This window comes from Barbus barbus (assembly GCF_936440315.1).
Source record: "Barbus barbus genome assembly, chromosome: 18".
Taxonomy (NCBI): domain Eukaryota; kingdom Metazoa; phylum Chordata; class Actinopteri; order Cypriniformes; family Cyprinidae; genus Barbus; species Barbus barbus.
In genome coordinates, this window is record NC_136746.1 from 1,023,584 (window position 1) to 1,048,204 (window position 24,621).

General features: G+C 40.2%; 3 protein-coding genes and 1 long non-coding RNA gene across 5 annotated transcripts in view; 2 read left to right on the forward strand and 2 right to left on the reverse strand.

Annotated features, from left to right (window-relative positions):
• LOC306883959 (uncharacterized protein) overlaps window positions 1–4,590 on the reverse strand; it is a 35,007-nt gene extending 30,417 nt beyond the window's left edge. The window contains exon 1 of the mRNA XM_079439509.1: window positions 4,396–4,590. Coding sequence (XP_079295635.1) covers window positions 4,396–4,492 — 97 coding nt within the window. The 5' untranslated portion in view covers window positions 4,493–4,590. The remainder of the gene's footprint in view (window positions 1–4,395) is intronic.
• A 2,294-nt stretch (window positions 4,591–6,884) lies between these two features.
• On the forward strand, window positions 6,885–10,134 carry nvl (nuclear VCP like). Of its 2 annotated transcripts, XM_079439595.1 has the most exons (6): window positions 6,885–7,027; window positions 7,876–7,946; window positions 8,015–8,067; window positions 8,153–8,240; window positions 9,177–9,310; window positions 10,063–10,134. In XM_079439595.1, exons 1-5 carry the CDS (start codon window positions 6,971–6,973, stop codon window positions 9,190–9,192), a joined length of 285 nt encoding a protein of 94 aa, XP_079295721.1. In that variant the 5' UTR covers window positions 6,885–6,970; the 3' UTR covers window positions 9,193–9,310; window positions 10,063–10,134. The 2 variants fall into 2 exon arrangements, with proteins under 2 accessions (XP_079295721.1, XP_079295720.1); XM_079439594.1 differs by lacking the exon at window positions 10,063–10,134 and having other exon boundaries at window positions 9,177–9,447.
• Window positions 10,135–14,388: 4,254 nt separating this feature from the next.
• LOC306884777 lies at window positions 14,389–15,055 on the forward strand. Its single transcript, XR_013785480.1, has 3 exons — window positions 14,389–14,477; window positions 14,552–14,631; window positions 15,000–15,055. It is a non-coding gene; the product is annotated as an uncharacterized lncRNA (long non-coding RNA).
• A 294-nt stretch (window positions 15,056–15,349) lies between these two features.
• degs1 (delta(4)-desaturase, sphingolipid 1) lies at window positions 15,350–24,086 on the reverse strand. The gene is made up of 3 exons (XM_079439584.1): window positions 23,339–24,086; window positions 19,223–19,965; window positions 15,350–16,703 (listed from the first exon to the last, which is right to left on the reverse strand). The coding sequence occupies exons 1-3, from the start codon at window positions 23,418–23,420 to the stop codon at window positions 16,557–16,559; spliced, it is 972 nt and encodes a 323-aa protein (XP_079295710.1). The 5' UTR covers window positions 23,421–24,086; the 3' UTR covers window positions 15,350–16,556.
• Window positions 24,087–24,621: the final 535 nt, after the last annotated feature.

Sequence of the window (24,621 nt, forward strand, 5' to 3'; positions counted from 1 at the left end):
AGCGCTCCGTAGTTACGGATCATTTTACTTTGTTGGCTATTTCATATCCCATCACAGAGACGGCTGAATGCAGCTTTGTAAATGGTCTCATGGTGCTCGTTGTATTTCAAAACACAATCGCAACGTTTGCAACTGACTTTTACAATGAAATGATCCCAAACGTAACTGCGGTGCGATCAGAGAACCGCTTTCACCGGCAGAGCTACGGCGCTCACATGAAGCAGGTTTATGAGAGTATTAGGACTCAAGTGAGGTACAAAGCTCTGTTTAGAAGAGTAATAATGGGTTAGCAGACAAACGTGAGCAAGCTGTTGGATTCATGCTGTTTGAGCTCAAATTAAATCAAGCCATACGCTGCTTTGCGTCTCACCCTCTAATGTCGCAGCATTGTTTTGTTGTCATTCACTTTTAATGCCCGTTTTCGCATCTAAGATTTCATGGCCATGAATTAAGAATTCGTTCTTAACACTTATTAATTCGTTCCCTCATTTTAGTTAGATCATGGGTTATCTAGGAAAACAAATGAATGAAACACAGACAGTGTCCACAGATTAATAGGCTAAACAGTAGGAATGAATTCATGAGTTTTTGACCATTTACAAATGTGTCATTTGCTTTGGAATATTGGGAGAAAACATGAAGATATGAGAACAGAGATGGGCTCCGTCCTGCTCGTGTCCCGCAGACCTGCCAAAGCAGAGCACAATATATGAAACAATTATCTGGGGAAACATGACTTCATTACTAAATTTCCAATGTACTTTTAAAGTTTGGATCACATTAAAAGCGTAGTGAATTATTTTCTCAAAAGATCCACCCCTGTCACCTTCACGTCACTCACAGCTGCTAAAATTAAATAGTTTAATCGACCATCGATAGCTTTAATCAATTACATCTCTTATCGACGATTAATCGTTGACATCTCTAATGAAGTCGGGAAGTCGTGGCCTAATGGTTAGAGAGTCGGACTTGTAATCCAAAGGTCGTGGGTTCGAGTCTCGGGCCGGCAGGGATTGTAGGTGGGGGGAGTGAATGTCCAGCGCTCTCTCCACCCTCAATACCACGACTGAGGTGCCCTTGAGCAAGGCACCGAACCCCCAACTGCTCCCCGGGCGCCGCAGCATAAATGCTGCCCACTGCTCCGGGTGTGTGTTCACGGTGTGTGTGTGTGTTCACTGCTGTGTGTGTGTGTGTTCACTGCTGTGTGTGTGTGTGTGTTCACTGCTGTGTGTGTGTTCACTGCTGTGTGTGTGCACGTTGGATGGGTTAAATGCAGAGCACGAATTCCGAGTATGGGTCACCATTCTTAGCAGTATGTCCCTTCACTTCACTTTTTTTTTTAATCCCGACTGTATCTTAGTGCTTTGCTGTCAAATGCTGCACTTATAAAATGCAAAAACAGTTTTCTGTGATTACTACTTACTATTTTTATGCCATTGCAAGCAACTCTAGTGCTCAAATGTTTTGGAACCTCCCAAAAAAGCAAAATCCTGCCTGACATTTTCACAAGGTTCGAACAAACAAACAATCATTTATTGACTGACTCGCTCTCACAGTTGGTGACAGAGGCCTAATCTGGGGTTAGTTCACCCCAAAATGAAAATTCTGTCATTAAATTGTGTCAGTATTCTCGTAGCTTGGTAAAATTAGGGTTGAACCGCTGATGTCACATGGACCGTTTTACTGATGTCCTTACGATTCTGGACCTTGATCGTGATAGTACTCTTACTGTCTATTGAGGGTCAGAGAGCTCTCGGATTTCATCAGAAATATCTTCATTTGCGTTCCGAAGATGAATGAAGGTCTTACGGGTTTGGAACGACATGAGGTTGAGGAATTAATGACAGAATTTTCATTTTTTGGTGAACTAACCCTTTAATAGAGTGATTGAGGCCTCAGATTACCCTCAGCCACCCTAACCTTACTGTCCTGATCCTTATCCTGGAGCTATTCTGGACACAAATAGACGGCTGAGTGCACACATCAGTCCTGATATTAGGTATGATGACATAGCAACCACTCGCGACGCACATTCTCTCTCAACAATGTGTTCCAAACTGCATGGCACTGTTAATGTGTGTCATTCAATATCTACTCCTGGCCGCCTGGGGGGAGTATGTTTTTCCTGAATACGACGGTAACTACGTCGAGTGCAAACCCCTGCAGCGTTGGACACTTCGGGATTTCAGCCCTGAGGTGTTTTCAGGTCACCGTGACTTTCGGAAGATTTGCGTGGCTTTCAACCAGTCGGCGGGCTTCATCTAAGCTTTAGACACTACTGAAAGGTAGGTGGACAAATACATGGCTTTTATCTTGGCACTGATGAAATTCCATCGAAATCCATAGAGGAGAAGGTATTTTACTAATGCCCTGTCGGATGCAGTCGTTCTAAAACAACAAAACAAACATTGTCTGTATTTAACTCATTCTCACTGTGTTTTTCTTGAAATTTTTACTGATGCCATGTAGTTTAATATGTATATCATGGTTTTTCTGACATACTTGTCAAAATGGTAACACTTCGAGTTAGATTACTGAGGACTAGCCTGTAACTCTGTAAATTAATTGATATGACAGTAGGCCTGGGCAATTCGACGTGGATATGACAAAGTGAACAAGCATAGTATTATTTAGATCTTTTATGCACTTTTTCATGTAACCTCTAGCTGAATACAGCAAATCTGTGCACAATTTAAGTGGCACTGGATCTATGAATGTGATCAAAAAGTTATGCACGCTTGTTGTCTGTTCATTTTGTTTACTCTTTTATCCAAAGTATCCTGCAACACATAAGCCATGTTGATTAGAACATTGTGTCCAATTTCCTTGAATCATGTAGATGTAGCCTTACAAACATGTAAGATGATTCTCCACATGTATTAGGCTTCTGGTGCTGCTTATGTTAGAGGAATCCAGTGTTAGCCCAATATGTGATGTTATGTCTTTATAGCTAACTATGAAAAGGAGAAAGGGGCCCAACACACAGCCAGGTCTAGCCAGACAGCACCTCCTGGACAAGTACTGTGATGTACCATCTCCTCATTTTATACAAATTGGACATATTCTCTATCTTTACGTTACAGCTGGAGAATCCAGCAGAACTGCAACTGCAAGAGAAATTATTAGATGCATACCAGAAATGACTGAAGATCAGGCGAAAACTAAAGTGAAGCTGCTTGTTGAAAAAAGGTCATTTTCAACGGGACAATTGAAACTTTCCATGCTAAAAAAAAGAAATACAGTGTTGGCTATTGGGCCATGAGCGGGGAGGGGTATGAATTTGATGCCCATGACACTGATGTGTCCATCTATGCGATGGCAGCAGACGTCATCTTGGATGGCTTGGTTGTACAATAGCCTGTCAATAACCAGTTATCAGCACAAGTACACAGGTTGCATGTATATTTGTCGTACCGATCATTCATCGTTAGTATGAAAAAAAAGCTTAATTTAAATGGATGACTATAAATATGAATGTACATTTGCATTTTTAGCATAAATGGTTTAAGGTTGGGTGGTCACTCATTGTCCAAATTGCACAACATAACTTAAATGGCGCACAAAAAAAACTCTGAATGTCTGTTAGTTGTACTTTTGTGAATGACAATGAATATTTGTTGTGTACTTGTATGAATATGAATTAGCAATTAATAGTGATGTGTATTGTTGTTTTCTCTTGTATTCCGAAAATAAATGTATGCTTATTAATTATAATTGTTTTCAGTGAGGTACCATGGGTCTGATGCCTATTCCAGCTAAAACAGTACATTTTCATGATTTCATTTGAAAGAACTAACAAAATTCTACCTTCTATTCAAATTTCATGCAAATATCTGATAAAATGAGGAAGTTACAAGCAAAACTGTGTGAATAAGAAGCATTTTCGGTCACATGACTTCTATTGTAATTAATGTATAATATTTTAATATATTCCCCGTTATTATAAATATCATAATTGGATTTTCACATTGCAGGTGTCGTCGTAAAGGGAATTTTCAGCTCTGTCTAGTCATTTTGAGCTTAGGGTGTTTAAAAATGTTGTCATCATACCTCCTGATATTGATCTGTCAATCACGCTCGTGCTGAACGTGAGCGCGCATTAAAAAACAACAACTTTCAAACGGACGCGAGCGCGCGCACAGAGCCAACGGCACACAAAACTCTAGTTAAATGAATCGCGATATCCTGACGAGAAACGGGCCGTGTGTCGCACAGGTAAGCGATAGATGATCTGCGAGGATTACTCATGAACGAAAGGCAAAGATGAGCGGGTTTGTCCGATCCTGACGGTTAACGTTAGCGTTAGCACGCTAACTGCAGGAATTACTGCTCACCTTTCTATTAAACTGCCGTGAACGAAGAAAGGAAACGGCCAGCAGAGTTTTTTGCACTTACCCAAGCTGTTGATGAGTTCAGACCTCCATCTGTCCGCGTCGCGGCGAAAAATAAACCTCTCATTCGAGCAGAACCGCTTCGCGCACCAACTCGCCATTTTCTACTACGAGTCGACACGGGAGCGCGCACGTCCGCTCATAGCGCGAGCACGCAGCGCCTCGGCGTGACGCAATGGCGTGCGCGTTCTCTCTTTCAGCGGCGGTCGGACAGCGCCACCTGCTGTATGCGGTGAATAATGTGTAGAAATGACTGTTTATTCATGCATTCATGAACTCAAGACTATTGTAATACACTGCTAGGGTTCAGACACACTCTCTCTGTTTAAATCTAGATTAAAGACACATCTCTTTAGCCAAGCATTCACATAATGCATCTCATAATCTTGTACTGCAGTTATATCTGATCAAATGTACATTATTATTGCTTAAAGTTGGAAAAGCAGCTACGCTAATTTCTCTCTGTTTCTAGCAATTACAGAAGCTCTAGTGTGGATCCAGCCTCCTACAAAGATCTGAAGAGATGATGCCAACCCCTCAGACAACATATAAAACCAGCTAACGTTCCTATAAGTTTAATCACAACATATAATAACTGCAGTCAGCGTCTGTTTGATCTGTTTTGCTTATAGAACTGTTTAACTCAATCATTTTATAGCGATTGCTGCTTCAGATGATAATGCAAAACATTGTAATGTATAGATTTAACCAATTTAAGATGTTGTGCTTTCTTAATAATGCAAACAAAGTCGTCGCTCTCCACAACTACAGGTTTGAAGGGTGGAGGGCTAAAAAAGACGCTCATTCCCAAAAGCACTTTTTTAAAGGGGTCATGACATGAGAAATCAAATGTGCCTTGCTTATAGAGGTGTTTGCACCATTAAAACATCCTGCAAGTTTCATAGCTTAAGACGTCCTCCTCATTATAAACAAAGCATTTATTTAATCAAGCTCAAAAAGCAGCTTGTTTTGGATCTGAGGGGCAAGATGACGTCAGCCAGGTGCAGCGTTTGCATAAACACGCCTCCAGAGCAAGACATCGACCAATAGTCTTCTTCTCAGCATAGGCCCCGCCCACTGGCGTTCAGCCGCTAATGGCTGACTCTTGATCACACTGAATGCGTCGAAATCAAATAGAAATCACAATCACTGCTATCTTTTCTACACTGGATACAGTTACAGATATGAGTGTGTGGTCAGGACAGATGCAGGGAAAGATGCTTTGACACATTTGATTTAATCTGCTCGTGCACATCTTTGTACAGATATGAGTGTAAGGAGCAAGTGGATAGCTTATTTTTAATGGCATCTCGGATCATATAATGGCAGTCAATGGGACTCACGGCTTTGAGAGAAAAAAAACATACATAGACAAAACCAAATTAAACCGAAGAAACAAAGTCACCTACATCTTGGATGCCCTTGGGGTAAGCAGATAAGCATCACATCTTCATTTTCGGATGCAGAATTCACTTTTCAAGTTGTTTGAACATAAATGTGTGTTGGACGTGTGTGTACACATCCATCCTATAATGATCTATACAGTGTTTTTTTTAACTCTGTTTTTAAAATCCCCTTTCTCTAATCAGGCTGTTCTGAGAGTCCTGTCAGAGTGATGTAGTTCAGTACAGGCCCCTCCCACCAGAGTTGATTGACAGGACCTTGGCCCCGCCCTGAGTGAGCTGAGAGCTGTCTCGGTGCTAGTTATGAATGTGGCTAAAGTAAACAGTCCTTCAGGGAGCAGAAGAGAGGGGCGGGGTCAGCAGAGCTCATTAACATTTAAAGGAAAATGCTACACAACGGCTTGCTCTGACAAGAGTGCTGCGTCCCAATTCTCATACTATCCATCCTAAATAGTATTTGAAGGTAGAATTAGTATGTCCCAAATCATAGTATGTTTAAAGAAGTATGCCAAAGATTCCCGGATGGTCTAGTACTCCCGGATAGAATCTGAAGTGCAGATGGATGCACTCTAACGGCTAATATTACCCACAACTTACAAACTCAGTAACTGTGAAATGCATCATTAAGCAAAACACGAGCAGAGTTCTCAGCATGAAAGACCCACGATGCTCTTCTTTATTTCTCTCCAATACGGTAGGAAATCAAATGAAATGAAATGTGGATGATGTTAACTGTGATAAGATGGATGCATGTAACTAAGCAAGAGAGCGCAGTTATGATGAAGTAGTATGTCCCAAAGCTTGCCTACAATTCTGCTACATACTCAAAAGTATGTACTTTATATTCACAAAAAGAGTACATACCTTTAGGGCGTAGTATAAGTATGCCAATTGGGACACAGCGGAGCTGATTTTGACAGGTTTATAAATGTGTTGTTTTACCATTGAGACATTTTAACCAAACTATGTTACAGACTTTTCATTAAGAGCCTAAAGAATGATATCAACTTGTGTAAAATGGGCTCTTTCTGATGTCCCGTGTGTGCTGGTTGTTCTCCAGGCCTGCGGGAGCTCAGCTCTTCCACATGGACAGCAGCAGCAGCCTGATGCTACACACCGAGCTGCTTTCTCTCAAATCTACATTAATATAAACTCTATTTCTGTGTGGACTGAGTGATGAAGAACCGCGGGGCGTCTATCGTAGATCACAGACTCAAACACAGAGTCCAGCAGGTCAAATTAAACCTTTCTTCTCATTAATAGAAAGATCAGTAAAACACATGCAATCAATTCAAATATAGAAGGATAGAAGTATGTAATCTGATCGATAATCATGTTAATGTATTGTATTAGTTAGCAATATCAGAAAACTGGCTTGTTTAAGTTTACCCAGCAGGTTTAACCATCTTCCCACAGACGGCTGTTTTGTATTTTATATATTTACATATCTATCTATTTCTCTTTCATTGCTGTTTTTATGATGATTGGAAGCTTGCAGAAATGTGACCCTGGACCACAAAACCAGTCATAAAAGTCCATTTTTAGCATCATCATCAGCTGAATAAATAATCTTTCCATTGATGTCTGGTTTGTTATGATAGGACAATATTTGTCTGAGATGCAACTATTAGAAAATCTGGAATCTGAGGGAGCAAAAAAATCTAAATATTGAGAAAATCTCCTTTAAAGTTGTTCAAATGAAGTTCTTAGCAATGCATATTACTAATCAGAAATGAAGTTTTGATATATTTACGGTAGGAAATTTACTAAATATCTTCATGGAACATGATCTTAATATCCTAATGATTTTTGTCATAAAAGAGAAATGTATAATTTTGATCCATACAATGTATTGTTGTCTATTGCTACAGATATACCTGTGCTACTCATGACTGCTTTTGTGCTGCAGGGACAGATTTATGATTTGTATGGCAGCAGTCACTGCTTTTGACAGAGATCAACACAGACCTGACTTGCTGTAAACATCTTGCTGAAATAGCATTATGTATGTTGTTTTTCTTGCATGCGTTGCTCTGTTGTGGAGTTCTGGATCATAACTGCTTGTTCTGTGCTTGTTCCAGTATCTGAAATCCCACAGTGAGCCGTATGTGGATGTTTCAGCGATGGCCTGTGAGCTTCAGCAGCGCTTCAGGTGAGTTTGCTCGCTCTGTGACCGAGTGACGTGACGAGCAGAGTCTGATGTGTTTGTGCTCTGAGCAGGATCGAGTACGGCCGCAGGAACAGGACTGCTTTCAGGATTCAAGTGGAAAAAGGTCTGGCTCGTGTTAAACTGCATTACAGCAGAATATCAGTGTTTTCAGCTTTCTGAGCCGTTTAAAAACATCTTGATGTCTGCAGTGCATGCGGCGATATGCAGCGAGTCTGATATCTCTGCCCTGGAAGACAAGCATTTGGCCAAAAGAGCGAGACGCAAGCGAGAGGACAGGTGAGACGTCACGCTCACATCTACTGTCAAATACATCTGCTTTCAATTAACTGCTGTCTGCGTCAATATCTGTTCAAATATAATGGATTTCTGTGATCAAAGCTGTATTTCAGCATCATTACTGCAGTCTTCGGTGTCACATGATCTTCAGAAATCATTCTAATATACTGATTTACTGTTTAAAATCATTTATTATGTTGAAAACAGCTGAACAGGTTTTTTCAGGTTTGTTTGATGAACAGAAAGTTCAGACGAACAGCATTTATCAGAAATAAAAAGCTTTTGTAACATTATACACACTATAACATTCAAAAGCTTGGAGTTAGTATAATTTTATTTAATTTTTTTGGGGAGGGGTAGAAGAGAAATGATAGAAATTAATACTTTTATTTAGCAAGGATGCATTAAATTGATTAAAAATGATGATAAAGACATTTAGAAAAGCTTTTTATTTCAGATAAATGCTGTTCGTCTGAACTTTCTGTTCATCAAAGAAACCTGAAAAAACCTGTTCAGCTGTTTTCAACATAATAATAATAAATATTTTTAAACCGTAAATCAGTATATAAGAGTGATTTCTGAAGATCATGGGACACTGAAGACTGAAGGAATGATGCTGAAAATAGTAAAAAAAAAAAAAAAAGAATTCACAATTTTACTGTTTTTGCTGTGCTTTGCATCAAATAAATGCAGGCTTGATGAGCAGAAGAGACTTCTTTAAAAACATTAGAAATGTTACTGTTCAAGCACGTTTGACTGGTGGTGTATATTATTCAGATGTGTTTCAAACTGTGCTTTGTGCTGATGGTGTTCGTGGCCGAGTACAGCACAGACAGCGAGGATGATATTCCTGAACATGTTTACCTTCACAGATTGACCACGAAATCAAGAAACATCAGAGCTGACTTTAGGCAGAATGTTTCATTTCTTCAACAGCATACAAACCACATGAACAGCTCTATCAGAGAGGAGCGACCCCTCAGAAGAGCTGGGTCATCGATACGACTGGAACCAGAGAGCAGGAGAACATCTTCATCGATCTGTGTGAGGAAGAGTCCTCCAGCGCCGCGGTAAGCAGCTGCAGTCTGAGTGCCTGAGAAAGTTAACATACAGTAATTCTTCATGTTTGATGCACGTCCGAATTTCTCTCCATCTGCTTTGGAGGATTGAAGAAACTTGCTCACCCAGCAATGGATGCTCTGCAGTGAATGGGTGCCGTCAGAATGAGAGTCCAAACAGCTGATAAAAACATCACAATAATCCACACCACTCCAGTCCATCAGTTAACATCTGGAGAAGACAAAGCTGAAACACATCCAGCATTAAGATGTTTTGAACTCAAATACCATAGAGTCTATAATCTCTTCCTCCAGAGAAACAGTGTTCTGGTCTGAATCAGGAGAGAAATCTGCACAGATCAAGCAGCGCTTACAAGACAAACCAGCTCTAGACAAATATGTGTCTGGATTCTGATGCGAGAGACGACAGGAGATGCACTTTATCACTGGAGGAAGAGTTATTATGGATTATGGACTCATATTTTGACCAGAAGAAATGGTTTGAAGTTAAAAACGTCTTGATGATGGATTGTTTAACCTTTGTCTTCTCCAGATGTTAACTGATGGACTGGAGTGCTGTGGATTATTGTGATTGTATTTTATTGATTATTGATCTGTATTTTATCAGCTGTTTCATAAAACAAAATGTGCTTATTCCCACAGAAGACAGTTGAACTTCTGGAGATGTTTTTGTAGAAACAGTTTCTAAAGAGAATCAGGTTTCATTATTATGTATTAAAATATATCATTGTCCTTTATTACAGTTTTTGCCCGTTGCTTGAACACTATAGACCCATGATTAGACTAAAGTAACACAACTTGAAGCTTTTGTTACCATACCTCAAACACATGTACTCATACCTTAAACAAAAGCGCTGCTTTGCACTCTAGTTGCAATTATGCAACACACTTACTCCTTTATGCAACACACATGGTCCTGCATACTACACTCTATTTCATACATAAGACACTTCGTTCAAAAATGAAATCTCAGGGTGCCATTTGGAAAACACATGTATCCAAAATACAAAACACATCGGGTAATTGCAACCACTCAAATACACACCTGAAGGCACTTACTTGCAAAACTGAACACCAATTAGCCAACTACAAAAAGCCCTCAGTTTAGCCATTTCAAGAACTTTGCAAGCATGGATGGAGGGAGAGGAAGAGGAGGAGGAGGTCGAAGAGGCCATGCACGGACCCATATTTCTGATGATATAAGAGCAACTTTGGTGGCCTGACTATGAGGGAAGCTGGGCAGAGAGTCCACCCACATCTAAGCCGCTTCACAGTGGCATCTGTAAGAAGAACATTCCGACTAGAATACAGGTATGTCTTCACCTCTCTACCTTCTACTCTACTCAGATGGTTTTTATAGCACTGTTGTACAGTATATCACATTACCATATCAAGTGTACAGGGTATTGCAGGGTGCTAATGCTCCTTTTGCAGCCAAAGTGGTAGTTTTTGTGAAACATAAGTCGTCATGACGTATTGTCAAGTATGGTGACCCATACTCGAAATTGGTGCTCTGCGTTTAACCCATCCAAGTGCACACACACAGCAGTGAGTAGTGAACAAATCCACACACACACACACACACACCGTGAACACACACCCGGAGCAGTGGGCAGCATTTATGCTGCGGCGCCCGGGGAGCAGTTGGGGGTTCAGTGCCTTGCTCAAGGGCACCTCAGTCGTGGTATTGAGGGTGGAGAGAGCGCTGGACATTCACTCCCCCCACCTACAATCCCTGCCGGCCGGAGACTCAAACCCACAACCTTTGGATTACGAGTCCGACTCTCTAACCATTAGGCCACAACTTCCCCCATGTAACAAACATACCATGATTAGTTATATAAACATAATATATGTAAACATACCATGATTAGTTATATTGAAGTACAGTGGATGATACAATATATACAGTAAAGTACTGTAAGAAAAATAAGCAAACCGATGACAATATGTGGTTGTATTTCTCTAGAATGACTCGAAGACCTTCTGGGGGAGGACGCCAACGCCTGTTCACACAACAGCAGGAACTTGCCGTTGTGGACCTAGTGAGGGCAGACAATGCCATCCGTCTCCACCAGCTACGACAGAAAATACTTGCAGACAGGCAAGTGTTCAACAACATAAACCATGTGAGCATCACCACCATCAGACGCATCTTGGGAAAACACAGCATCACCATGAAGCAGCTCTACAGAGTCCCATTTGAGAGGAACAGTAACCGGGTCAAAGGACTTCGAGCTGAATATGTACGGGTAAGTGTAACTGTCCTTTACATTTACAATACAGTATTGGTGAAATCCAGTAGCAGCTGAATATGTACCATATCAGTACCACATGGATCCATTCTGAGAGCTACACAGGTACCTGTGTGATGGGGCGAGGGTTCTGTATGTGTAGCACTGTAGTACAGTAATATGTTCTCTTTTTTTTTTTTACAGAGAATCTTGGCCATGGATGGAGCTGCACAGCCTCATGAATTCATTTTCATTGATGAAGCTGGATTCGACCTGAGCAAAACAAGACGACGGGGTCGTAATGTAATTGGCCAAAGGGCAATTGTGCACGTCCCAGGGCAGCGCGGGGGAAATATCACATTGTGTGCCGCCATAAGCCTTCGAGGGCTTCTGCATCATCATGCAAAACTAGGTCCATACAATAGCCAACATATACTCACATTTCTAGATGCTCTCCATAATATAGTTGTACAGAACAGACCAGATCAGCCCAGGTTTGTGGTGATATGGGATAATGTCAGTTTCCATCGGGCTGCTCTGGTCCAGGCCTGGTTCACCAACCACAATCAATTTGAAGTGGTATACTTGCCCCCTTACTCACCATTTTTAAACCCTATAGAGGAATTTTTTCGGCTTGGAGATGGCGTGTATATGACCGCCAACCACATGCCCGCATGCCTCTTCTGCAGGCAATGGAACAGGCCTGCGGCGACATTCAGGTGACAGCAATCCATGGATGGTTTCGACATGCAAGAGGATATTTTCCCCGGTGCCTAGCGGGAGAAGACATTGCTTGCGATGTCGATGAGGTCCTGTGGCCAGACCCCAACAGACGGCGGGATCCATGAGCCCATGTATGCAAATCATGCATTGTCATGATTTTTTGTGTTTGCAGTATAGTGTTTTTTTCTATTACTGTTTCTTTTTTTTTTTTTCTTTTTTTTTGTCCTGCACACATCCATCCATCTGTCTGTCCTGCTCACAGACGAGGGTCTACCGGCCTCCGTCTGCTTGTCTCTTCAGGAGGTCTGTAAGCTGCTGATCCACATGAGGCATCCGGAGGGGGGGGGTGTGTGTGTGTGTGTGTGTGTGTGTGACGAAAAATCTCAATCCATATTAGGCAGAAGCTGCGACTGTCATGCGCATCTTGTAAGTGAAGCAGGGTTCTGTGATCCGTAGTAAATCTCCATCTGAAGGCCAGAGGAACTGCAAATACGACCCACAGGAGAAATCCAGGAGATCCCTATAGCGCCTTTCATTGATTCAACATGACTAATAAACACAGGACTCCGACAATATATGATTTATCTCTGTTCTTCTTATAATTTTCGTTATAATAATGCAGTGCTTAGAATACTATGACACATGCTGAATGTCTTATTCTGTGTAAGAAGCAGGGCTTCACATTAACTGTTTTGCTCACCGGCCATTGTGGCTAGTGGTTTTCCAGATTTACTAGCCACTCAGCGTTTTCACTGGCCACAATTTTGTTGTTGGGAAATTTTATATGACTTAATACTGCATACAAAAATGTATTTAAATTGATTTTGATCTATTTTTCCCTATTCAATGCATGCATCATCTTTCATATCAAATTCTTAAATATTTTCACTGCATATAATAGGATAATATAGGGCTGTTACCAATCATATGAAGTCAGAATCTATAAAATCAATCTTTCCACTGCAGAACAAACAGAAGTGACTGGAGCGCCATTCAGATGCATTTACACAGACGGTTCAGTGTAGCTGAAATACAGCACGAATGCATTTACACTGCATGCAAAAACAGCAGAAATAATGTTGTGAACTCTGTGTTTTAAAATATATTATAAAATGCACAGATAAGCTGCTATGACAGTAAACCGCCAGCAGGTGGCAGCAAGTGACTTTCTTAATCTTAATAAATCAATGAAGAATGCCTTCAAACGATTCGATCAGATGACCTGTCCTTATGAATGGACCACTGAATCATTGACTCAAATTATTCAAAGTATGATTTCTTTACCTCCACAGCTCATTATTTACTAGAGAGAAGAGCAGTTCCCTAAATATTAGACTATATACTCATTATATTTGACTTTACCTGTTACTGATGTCTTAAATATTTAATGTGTTTAAATAAATCTGACAGCCACTGTGTAAATGATTATATTTCAACAATAAATAGAAATTTTAAAATTTAGAAGTTAAAACAAAAATTGTATGTAAACATGTAAATTGCACAATGCAGTTTTTAAATTAAGTAGCGTGTTGATTAGTATATAAAAATAAATAGTAATTGAATTGAAGTTTTTGATACTTTTTCTTATTTGTACGTCGCTTTGGATAAAAGCATCTGCTAAATGAGTAAAAGTAAAGTAAGTTTGGACTGTTATTAACTGTATCCGTATAGTAATGAAACAGGGCTCCTATAGTTTAGAGCAGAAGCTGAGCTAGATTTTTATCCCCAAGAAAATGTTATTTTAATTGAATTTATTTAGTAAACTACTGTTTTATATATATAAATATATGTATATGTGTTCACGTTACTCCCCTAATATGGATCTGGATCATTTCTATACACCGCATTAGTTTAGATGCTTGTATCAGTTTCTGTGTTCATGTGTTGTGCGATGCAACAGTGATGAAGCACGTCGTCTCAAGCGCTTCTTCTGTGAGGCATCAGAGATACTGAAACCAAACCTGCAGATGCACTCTTTCCCAGGCTGACATACTCGGTCTGCTGTACACAACAAATATATGCATGGTATATTGTACCAAACTCCAGATGATGCTCTGGCTGGGTGTATTTGGACTGGATTCATTGGCTGAAGGCTGAGTGTGTGTGTTTCAGAGGAGCGGATCTGTCAGCGCTGGTGCGAGAGGCATGTGTTAACGCTCTGAGAGTTCACCTGAGCTCAGGACCAGCACACACACACACAGGTAACACACACACCTGCGCTCTGTGATCTGGTCTGACACCGCAGCAGATCCACACGTCATCTCTCTCGTTACAGAGCCAGTGAAGGGCATCCGAGTGAGCCGAGTTCACTTTGAAGACGCCTTCAAGAAGGTGCGACCGTCTGTCTCCAAGAAGGTGAGGGAAACTCAAACTAAATGTGAAGCTGAAGAAGCTGAAATCAGATTCCCCTGCAAGGATGAATCTGTCGTCATATTCCCACTCATACCTTGAGATTTAGTCCGTGATGACTGACTGTGCTTTGTTTTTGTTGCAGTTACTGTGAATGACAGCATTGTCATCACTGGCTTTATTTCTTTGAATTGTCTTTTATGACGTGGCTCTGCATTCATTATGAAAGAGCGGTGAACAGAACGCATGAGATGTCCTTGAGCTCTTCTGCATTGGGCAAGAGTTCAGTGACCTCTCATAGTCACTGTCGCTGGTCAAAGTTTGTGTGAAGACTGATTTTGTTGTTTTTAATCATGGGTTTTTTTTCTTTGCAGGACCAGTTAATGTATGAAAAACTGAAAGAGAGCCTCACAAGATGACAACCATTGAGCAACTTTTGGATATCATTTTGTACTAAAAATAAAGTTTAAAACAGAAACTGGCTGTGCGTTTTCTCCTGATCGTTGTTTTGTGCATTTATCCTGCAGAGAGATTTCAGCTCATGGAAGAACATTATTATTTTACATGATCAAAGATTATCAAATGATATATGCAATAAAGTGAATGTAATAAAGTGTTTCACAGCGTTTTAGCATGAAGATTAGTGTGAGTGAGTGAGTGTACTGATCAATCATTGACTGAAGCGTGTGTGTGTGTGTGTGTGTGGAGAAAGAGAAAATCACTACCAGTCAAAGGTTGTCACTTTACTAAACTTTTGTTGGTTAAAATGGTTAAAAAAAACAAAACCATCTAAAACCCGGTAGAAATAGTTTGTGTGCAAATATAAATCATGTCTACATTTTTTCTTCCCAAATGAACAAGTTGCCAACTCTAAACTTGTGACCAGTAGAGTACTGCAACTCTAATATTCAGGGTTAAAACATACAAAATGTACATCAAATATTCATATATTTTAGACACCAAGAACAATCATTAGACACCAGCTCAAATTTATTAAGGCTTTTCAGTTGAGGCGATATAAAATGTATAAATGTTAATCAACTCAATACTTCACTGTTAGCCAAGGTTCGTTAATTGCTGAAATAATGAAGTATAAGAGAGGCTTAAACAGTCCTCTACACCAAACCGCCGGACTCTGGTGTGTGTTAACGAGAGATGAACAGCATTAATCGCTTTCAGTACAAGATCCACGAACCATCTCTGACGCTGCAGATCTACGCTTACTGTACAAATGACTAAGAACTAGTGCTGTCAAACCATTAATCATGATTAATCACATCCCAAATAAGTTTGTTTACATAATGTGTGTGCACCGTGTATATTTATGTATATATACACATGCATGTGTCTGTGTGTGTATATATTTAAGCAAAATGTTACGTTTATGTTAAATACATTTATATTATATAATTTATACATGTAAATATTTTCAAAATGTGTATATTTATTATGTATATACTGCAAAATACACTATTTATATACACAAATATACACAGTACACACATTTATTATGTAAACAAAACCTTATTTGGGATGTGATTGGTGGTTGGACAGCACTAAGAACATACTGCGTCGACCTTTTACAGTGTGTTCCTAGCTCTGTCAGCGTGATTCCTACAGATAACAGAGCGAGCAGAGGAACAGCATGAACTGCTGACCTGTTCAATCAAATCTGCTAATGTGTAACCAGTTAGAAACATCAGCGTTCCATTAAACTAGAAGAAAAGCATCTGAATCTTCAGACCATGTGCAGCAGAGGAGCTCAAACGTTTTGGTTCATAATTAAAATTGGTCAGCACACTTACTAAAAGCCAAAAAGTAACATGGAAATGTCCTTTGTGTCACAGACGGCTAAAAATGGCTAACAGCTGCTTGGCTCTCCAGCAGGTGAAGGGTCAGACAGTCTGTGGTGTGGTGTGGTGGCGAGGCGGTCACTCCTGCTTGACGTCTCCTGTCAGCCGTCTCTTCACGCGCGAGTACGGACTCAGATCATCATCCATGATAAAGTCGTAGAGGACCTTCACCCACGACGTGTAGCAGGGCAGGTCTGTGTAGTACTCCGCTGCGATCTCCTTCACCTGAGGAAGAAACAGACACAGCATCTCAATATCTCTGAACTTGTCAAAGAAAGGCCTCTGTCAGTGCATGATGATCTGATGATATGAGAGATGAGCTGCATCGTTTGCATGTCTTCATCAGTCAGAGCTTATATAGATTCATCTTCCACATCAGAGTAGACTTGTTGGTGAACGAAGCTTTTAGGTGATTCTTGTCTGTAACTAACCTCTTCTTTAAATGAAAGCAATCACTGAATCTTTAGTTGGCTTTGTCACCGTCAACAAAACACTGTTATTTTAATATCTATAATAACAGGAATTAAATGGAAGGAGGCTAAGCAGTCAGTCTTATCATCATACGGGCAAACGTTGTTACTCTCAGGAACATCAGTCAGGAAAAGCATTAGATCTCAAAATTAATTTACAACTTAAACTGTAGTATATCTTGAGTACTTTGGAGCACAGACTTAAAAGGGGTCATATGATGTGATTTCAAGTTTTCCTTTCTCTTTGGAGAGTTACAAGCTGTTTGTGCAGAGATAAGATCCCTGAAGTTACAAAGACTAAAGAGATATTCTTTATAAAGTTAAGACTTGTCCAAGCCCTCTTAAAACGGTTCATTGAAACACACCCCACACGTCTACATCACGGTGTGGGCAGATTTGCATAACACCGCCCAAATGTTTACGCAATGAAAGAAGGCGGAACTATTATTCTCACTGTAGTACCGCCGGCGCTATGTCCTGGAGATGCGGTGATTCGCTGCGAAGTGTTTCGGCTTCCAAAAGAGGACACAACTAGAAATTAAGCTGTATTTACAACACTGTTCCAGAACAGTTCAACCCAAATATTAGAGTGTGTGCAGCGCATTTTACAGAGCACTGTTTCCTGAAGCTGGGAGAGAGTAGTCTACCATGTGAACACTATGAATGGCTGTGAACACTATAAAGTGGGGCAATTCCAACATCGCAAGGACAGTCTGGCGCTTCTGACTCACAGCCTGTAAATGTTTCGATATGTAAAGAATTTGCTACTGACGATTCAAACGCAGGTTTTGAGCAGTGTAGAGTAGTGCTTGTTGTTTCTCCGATCACAAATGCAGACATGGTAATGTGCGTAAAAAGACAGTATAAGTCATTATAATCAGTAATTATGTCCTCACTGAATGCAATAAATGCCTTGTTTATAATGGGTTTTATTGTTTGAATCTCGTTGGGCCGGGACCAGAGACTGTAAAAAGGCCGGGACATGGCATCACAACATGGTGAGGGGCGTAACCTTTCCGCCACACGCTTGAGGTATTCGGTATTCGGCCAGTTTATTACACAGAAAGCACAAAAATACTATTTTAAAATTTTAGATAAATATTTTTCAAAACATGTTTTACTCTAAAACTGGCAGAAAATCAAAGCCATAAATCTAAACAAGTGGTGTTCCAAATTTGAGGTTGATATCTCAAAAAGAGCTTTCAGTAAGATGTCATTTGTGCGCAGTACTAATTGTTTCCACTAGATTAAACTAGCTCCCTTTACACAATACCAGTACGCCTGCACTGATAACAATGATTGTGTGGTGAAGTAAATACTACAGAAAAACTAATGGAATTCCTACATTAAATAATTCATGCAAATTGTAAATTCTATATTGTACTCAATTTAAGCTTGTAGAAATTAAACTTTATATTTTACTTGGAACTGTTTATGTTTACAAGGACTCCTTTAAGTTAATATCAAAGTTATGATTCCGTTGTTCCCATCATGCAATAGGGCATGAATAATTAATAAGGTCACATTCTTCACTGTTTTCGAGGTGTATTTACAGGTTTATAGTTGCTTTTGTAGTTAGTTTGAGTAACTCTGTTTTGTGACATCTGGAGTTCAGTGTTACTCTCACAGTATCCTCTGACTGTTACCATCATCCTGTACTGTGTTCATTTGGGTAATAATTACATCGAGTGGACATATTCTCTTAAAAAGGATAACAAGCTGTCAACTTGCTTACTTAGGCCTATATGTTTGTAAGTTGCAGATTGCAGATTCAACTTAAAATAATTAAGTAGAAATTACTCAAACTCTAACTGGCCACATTAAATTGACTTATTTCCTTTGCTAATTTTACCTAACTTAAGTAGATTTTACTTAATACTTAATTTTCATTTAAAATTTGTGCGCAAAAACTTGCAAAAGAAAATTAGGTCAATTTTACTTACTGTTTTTTTTCAGTGTACAAGAACAATACAAGTGTGACACTTTTTTTCAGAACCATTTAACCTTTATTTATTTATTTTTTCCCCACATAGCAAGTGCCAAACCCTTTGCCAAGTTTCATACCATTCCAATGAAATAAATAATTTTAATAAACCATAGCAGAAAATGTTTCGATCAAAAATGACTGAACAACACCAGGGGGTTATTATTTAAATGGATTTAACTTTAATTTTCTGTGAAGCTGCTATGTAACGATTTGTATCGTTAAAAGCGCTATACAGATAAACTTGAACTGAATTGAATTATAGAGATGGAGTGAATAACTGGTCTTACCATGGGCAGGCGGCGTCCTGGGATGCTAGGGAAGTCATGGTGCTCGTTGTGGTACCCGACGTTGAAAGTCAGCAGGTTGAGGGATCCGTAATAAGAGTAGGTCTCGTGGCCTTTGAGGAACATGTAATGTTCTGCGATGAAGTGTCCTGAGATGGGATGCAGACCCATTCCTAACATGGAGCCCATCATCATGTAGACCAGGGGCTTGGCACCCCATGCCCAGTAGAGCACGGCGTTAAAGGCCAGCTGTATGGCCACGTTGAGGAGCTCCAGCTGGCTGATGGGTTTGGGGTTGATGCAGAGGGGACGGATGGCGTAGAACAGCGGCTGGAACATGATCCAGAACAGCTTACGCAAACGGGTGCAAAAGAACCAGCCCTCGAATTCCGTGGGGATGTCGACATCCACGCCGTCTCCACCCAGGTAGCGATGGTGGTCCAGGTGGTAGCGCTTAAAGGATGCCGAGTAGGGCAGCCCGATGGGCAGATTGGCGAAGATGGCGAACCAGCGGTTCCATCTGGCGCGGTTGTTGCCGAAAGCCGTGTTGTGCGAGATCTCGTGAATCGCCAGCGTCATTGAATGGTTTAGGCAACTCCCGAACACGTACGTCCAGAAAAAGACCCATTTCCACGGCAGGTCCTTCACCAAATAGAAGGCCAAAAACTGGACGACGACCATCGTGCAGACGATCCATTTCAGTCTGGGGTCCGGTCCCATCAGAGACTTGATCTCTGGGTATTTAGCTGCCAAAAAAACCACACAAGACAAGCATTGTAAAACTGAAACTGATGTAGAGGATGAGGGCATTCAAATGATGTGCATTTCCATAACAAATCAACACAACTCGACACCAACGGGATCTGGAGTGCTGCCTCGTATGTCTCTGGCATGTAACGTCACCTCTCTTTGTCATCTAGATCTTAATATGCTTTATATCCTCCTGAGACCCGGGGAAACTTTTTTGTGAATTTAGTATTTTTTCATGTCATTACATTGTTTAGAGCATAAGAAAAATGATGCGTTTTATTCATATTTTGTATGTAAAGGACACAGGAAAAGACATGAACAAACATGCATAGGCAAAAACTATTTTTTTCCCATTGTATAAAATGCATCTATTCACTCTAATTTGCATATTCATGTGTTCATGGGACAACATGTCACGAAAAAAAAGAAGTGTAATAATGGGAGTAATAGCCTAATTGGCAAGATTTTCACAATATCATCTAATATTTCATAGAAGTATTGAAATATAATTTCTTTCCCTATTCATTTATTGTGTCTCCCAGAATGCGTAATAAATAGGGCTGGGTATCAAGTTCAATACTTTTTAGGCACTGACCGTTATTGCCTCGTTACCACCGAGTATTGAAAAACGTCTTGTCGTTCGCTACCAAATTGCAATACCTAAGGGGTTAATCTCATTAACGTCAGTCAGCCAATAATCCTGCAGCACTAGGTGTGTTTGACTAGAAACGGTGCTGATTGATCAGCGTTTGACCTCCACGAGAGCGATTCGAAAGCGTACGGAGCAGTCTGCTCTTTATATCGTGCGGTTTCGTTTAGTACTCACTCGACTGAAGTGTGCATGACGCTCGCGGTGATTTCAGCGTCTACCGTCTCAATAAATGAGGACATAAACACATGAACAACATCTCCAGACCTGCTCTGAGAGTCACTTCATGAGCATTTTACCGTTTGATTTGAGTAAAACTAGCATCATATCATATACACACAGAACTGTAAGGTATTCACGGCAACCCGTCAAAATAAAAGTTCGGATTAACTTGGAAGACACTGCGGCAGAAATATATTAATATTGTTTAGCGGACAGTACATACTGCTACTACTAGGCTACTATTAAAACTTTTTTTTTTTTTTTTTTTAAGTAATGTTCACACAATATTTCCATGTTTTAATTTTAATAGTAAAATTTTTTGCCAAAATTTTTTTCAACAAGCTGAAAAAATAAGACCAAAGTTTTTTGAGATAATGTAATCTTGTTAAAACTGATTTCATAAAATTGGTATCGAAAAAAAGTATCGTTCAGGAACCCCTTAACATTTTACTGAGATATTGATTTATTACAAACAGTTTAAAATTTAGTCAGATTACAAAATATTATCATATTTCCATAAGAGTGTTACATTTGATCACTAAATTAATGTCAGCCATTTTTGAAGACCTAGGAGAGGGAGTGGTCACAACGAAACATCCAATCATTTGATATCTCTGAGAAGCCCTGAATGTGCTCTGTACAGGACATCCAGACACAACTGTGGCATGTACGGTCTCAGAGAAATCCACTCAAATATACTGTCCACTACAGAGAACAAAAGTCTGTTCCTGGGCCCCAGGAGGATATTGTGAAACCTGAAGTCTACGTCATTTGCCTAAAGCTTCCGAGAAACAATACAAAACACACAGTAGAATTTCAATGTGAGCACTTTTCATACAAGGTATTTTATAATGCAAGAACTGACCGCTTTGAGGCAAGAGTGCTACTTTAAAGCTTAATTCAGGGTTTACATATAACAATGCAATACGGCAAGGTACTGACAGTCCGGTCTGGATCACAGCAGGCTGCACTGTTACTGTACATGCAATAGCACAGAAGACAGACTACATGTCAGCACAGGTATGCTGGATACTGGATCGTCTCCAAATCAGACAAACATGAGCTCACATGAAGACAGAGTTTGCTGAACAAATATCAGTCAAGATGATGTGTTTGAATAAGACTGTCACCAACGAGCAGGAGAAATTATCCCACTCTTTATACCATATTCAGTGCAGTGGCATTTATTGAACACAATAGTAATACAAAATGCAGCTTAATTCTTTATCCATAACAGCTGCAGTAGAATCCATGCAATCTAAAGCATAATTATAACTAAACAGCTACAGAATCATTTACCAGATGACTGGTGTGTGTCAGTGAGGGCATCGTGAATAAATCATGAATTAGTAACAGAGCGGTTTAGTGTTGAAGTGTATCCATAAACCAGCTCTAATGTTTATCCAAACTCCACATATAGATCAGTGGGAATAATGGCTCATCATCAGCTTTCCACAGGCATTCATAAGCAGCTTTATCAGTGGAGAGAGAGATGTTACTAATAAACAGCATACACTTCTGTACCTTCACCCTATTGGTGTGTGTGTGTGTGTGTGTGTGTGTGTGTGAGTGTGAGAGAGTGCCTATTTAACCATATGTTGGGGACAAATGTGTACCCAAGTGTGAGCTAAACCTGACAAAATCTCTAAAAACCTCGTTTTGGGGACGTCCTCATTTGTAAAACAGGTATAAAAATAAAGCAAACAAAAGTTGTTGTTTTTTTCATTGTAAAAATGCATAAAGTTTTCTGTGGCTCTTGTCAGGGTTAGGATTAGTTGATATAATCTATAACTATCTGTATATAAAACAATATAAGTGTATGTAACGTCCCCAGTTAGACAGCTAAGTGTGTGTGTGGGAGAGAGACATTCAGAATGAACAGAATCAGAGAGAGAGAGAGAGAGAGAGCACTAGCTAGCCTTCCTCATGTGACTGTCACTCCACCACACTCGCCATTTTAACACTTTATACATCATTCATAGCTCAACAAACTAAATAGAGGTTATTAAATCGCTAAAAGCAGACACAGAGTCGCACTATATCTGCTGTATTCGGATGAAAGGAATTAGCTGCTAATAATTGTTGTTTAAGCGGTTAGCTGGCACAGCTTCACATTCATGAGATAAATTCTCCAAGAATCGCATAATAAAGGTCATTAATTGAGGATTCGCAGCTGTGGTGAAGTGTTATCTGTAGTTTAGGAAGTTATTTATGTAAGAGCTCTTCTTCAGGGAGTGGCCCTCATATAACGGTCATCTCAGCTAACGACGAACGGCTTTCTTTCGTTATTAATCGACTTCACACGCTACTGAAACATTACAATCAAATACAATAATAAGCACTTGACTCATTGAAGTTTCCGCGGGAGATCACTTTACATACCAGCTAACTTTAACTGAGTCGAGTCGGAGCAGATGAACGCGCCGCCGGTATGAGGCAGCAGCGATGTTTAGTCGTTACTGAACGTGTTCTCCGTCAGGGATATAACGAGCACTCACCCAGGATCTCTTTCCTCCGGTCGGCGTGAGGCTGGTCGGTGTAAACCCACTCAAAATCCTCGCGAGCTACGCGGTTCCCCATGTCCTCTCTGGTTCGGAGGCTGCTTCGCGGGAAGTGTGTTTCCTCAGGAGGTGAATGCAGAAACAGTACGAGTAGTTTCCTAACAGCAGCTGCTCCACATCCTCCCCTCCGTCTCTCACTGAAGACCTTTCGATTCCTGAACGCATCGCGGTGGGCGGAGTCTCCTGCTGTCGTCACTCCTGCTCTTGGGGCGATGACGTCAATGCAGTGAAAATCCCCATTTCCACCATCAGGGCAATAATTAAGAGTTTCCAATCAACAGAAAATGTTATGAATCTGCCTGGAAGAGGACGTGTGTCTATATCGTCCTAATGCACGGTGAGAAGGAGAGTTTGAGTGGCTAAAGACTCTTCAAGGACCACAGCTAGAGAATTACAGAAAATAGTTGAGTAGAGAAAAAATTTATCCTAGCTCATCCAAAAACAAACTCCAGCATATTCAGTTATCAGACACGACTGGAACTTCAAATTGGACTGGCTTCTATGGTCAGATGAAACTAAAAAATGAGCTTTTTAGCAGCAAACACTCAAGATGGGTTTGGTGAACACAGGGATAAAAAGTACCCCATGTGTACAATGAAATATACTGCTGTATTTGTGATGTTGTGTGTCTATATTTCTGCTGGAGGTCCTGGACATCTTGTTCAGACACATGGCATCATGGATTCTATCAAATACCAACAGATAAAAAATCAATAAGTGACTGACTCTGTTAGAAATCTTATAATGGGCCATGTTTGGATCTCCCAACCGTACAATAATCCAAACACAAACCTCAAAAACAACACAAAAATGGGTCACTGAGCACAAAACCAAGCTTCTGCTGGCCATTCCAGTCCTCTGACCTGAACCCTGTAGAAAATGAGTGAGGTGAACTGAAGAGAAGACGCACCAACATGGAGCTGTGAATCTAAAGGATCTGGAGTGATTCTGGATGAAGGAATGGTCTCTGATCTCTTGTCAGGTGTTCTCTAACCTCATCAGGCATTATAGGAGAACATTTAGAGCTGTTAAACTGACAAATGGAGGTTTCAAAAAGTATTGAATAAAAGGATGTCGTTAATTGTGGCCAATGTATATTAGAGAAAAACATTTATTTCATAATGATATTTCCCCCCATTTTAATTTCTTATTATTCAATGAAAGGTAAGATTTTTGTGAATTTTTTAAATAAAAGATCAAAAGGATTAACAATTCAGATT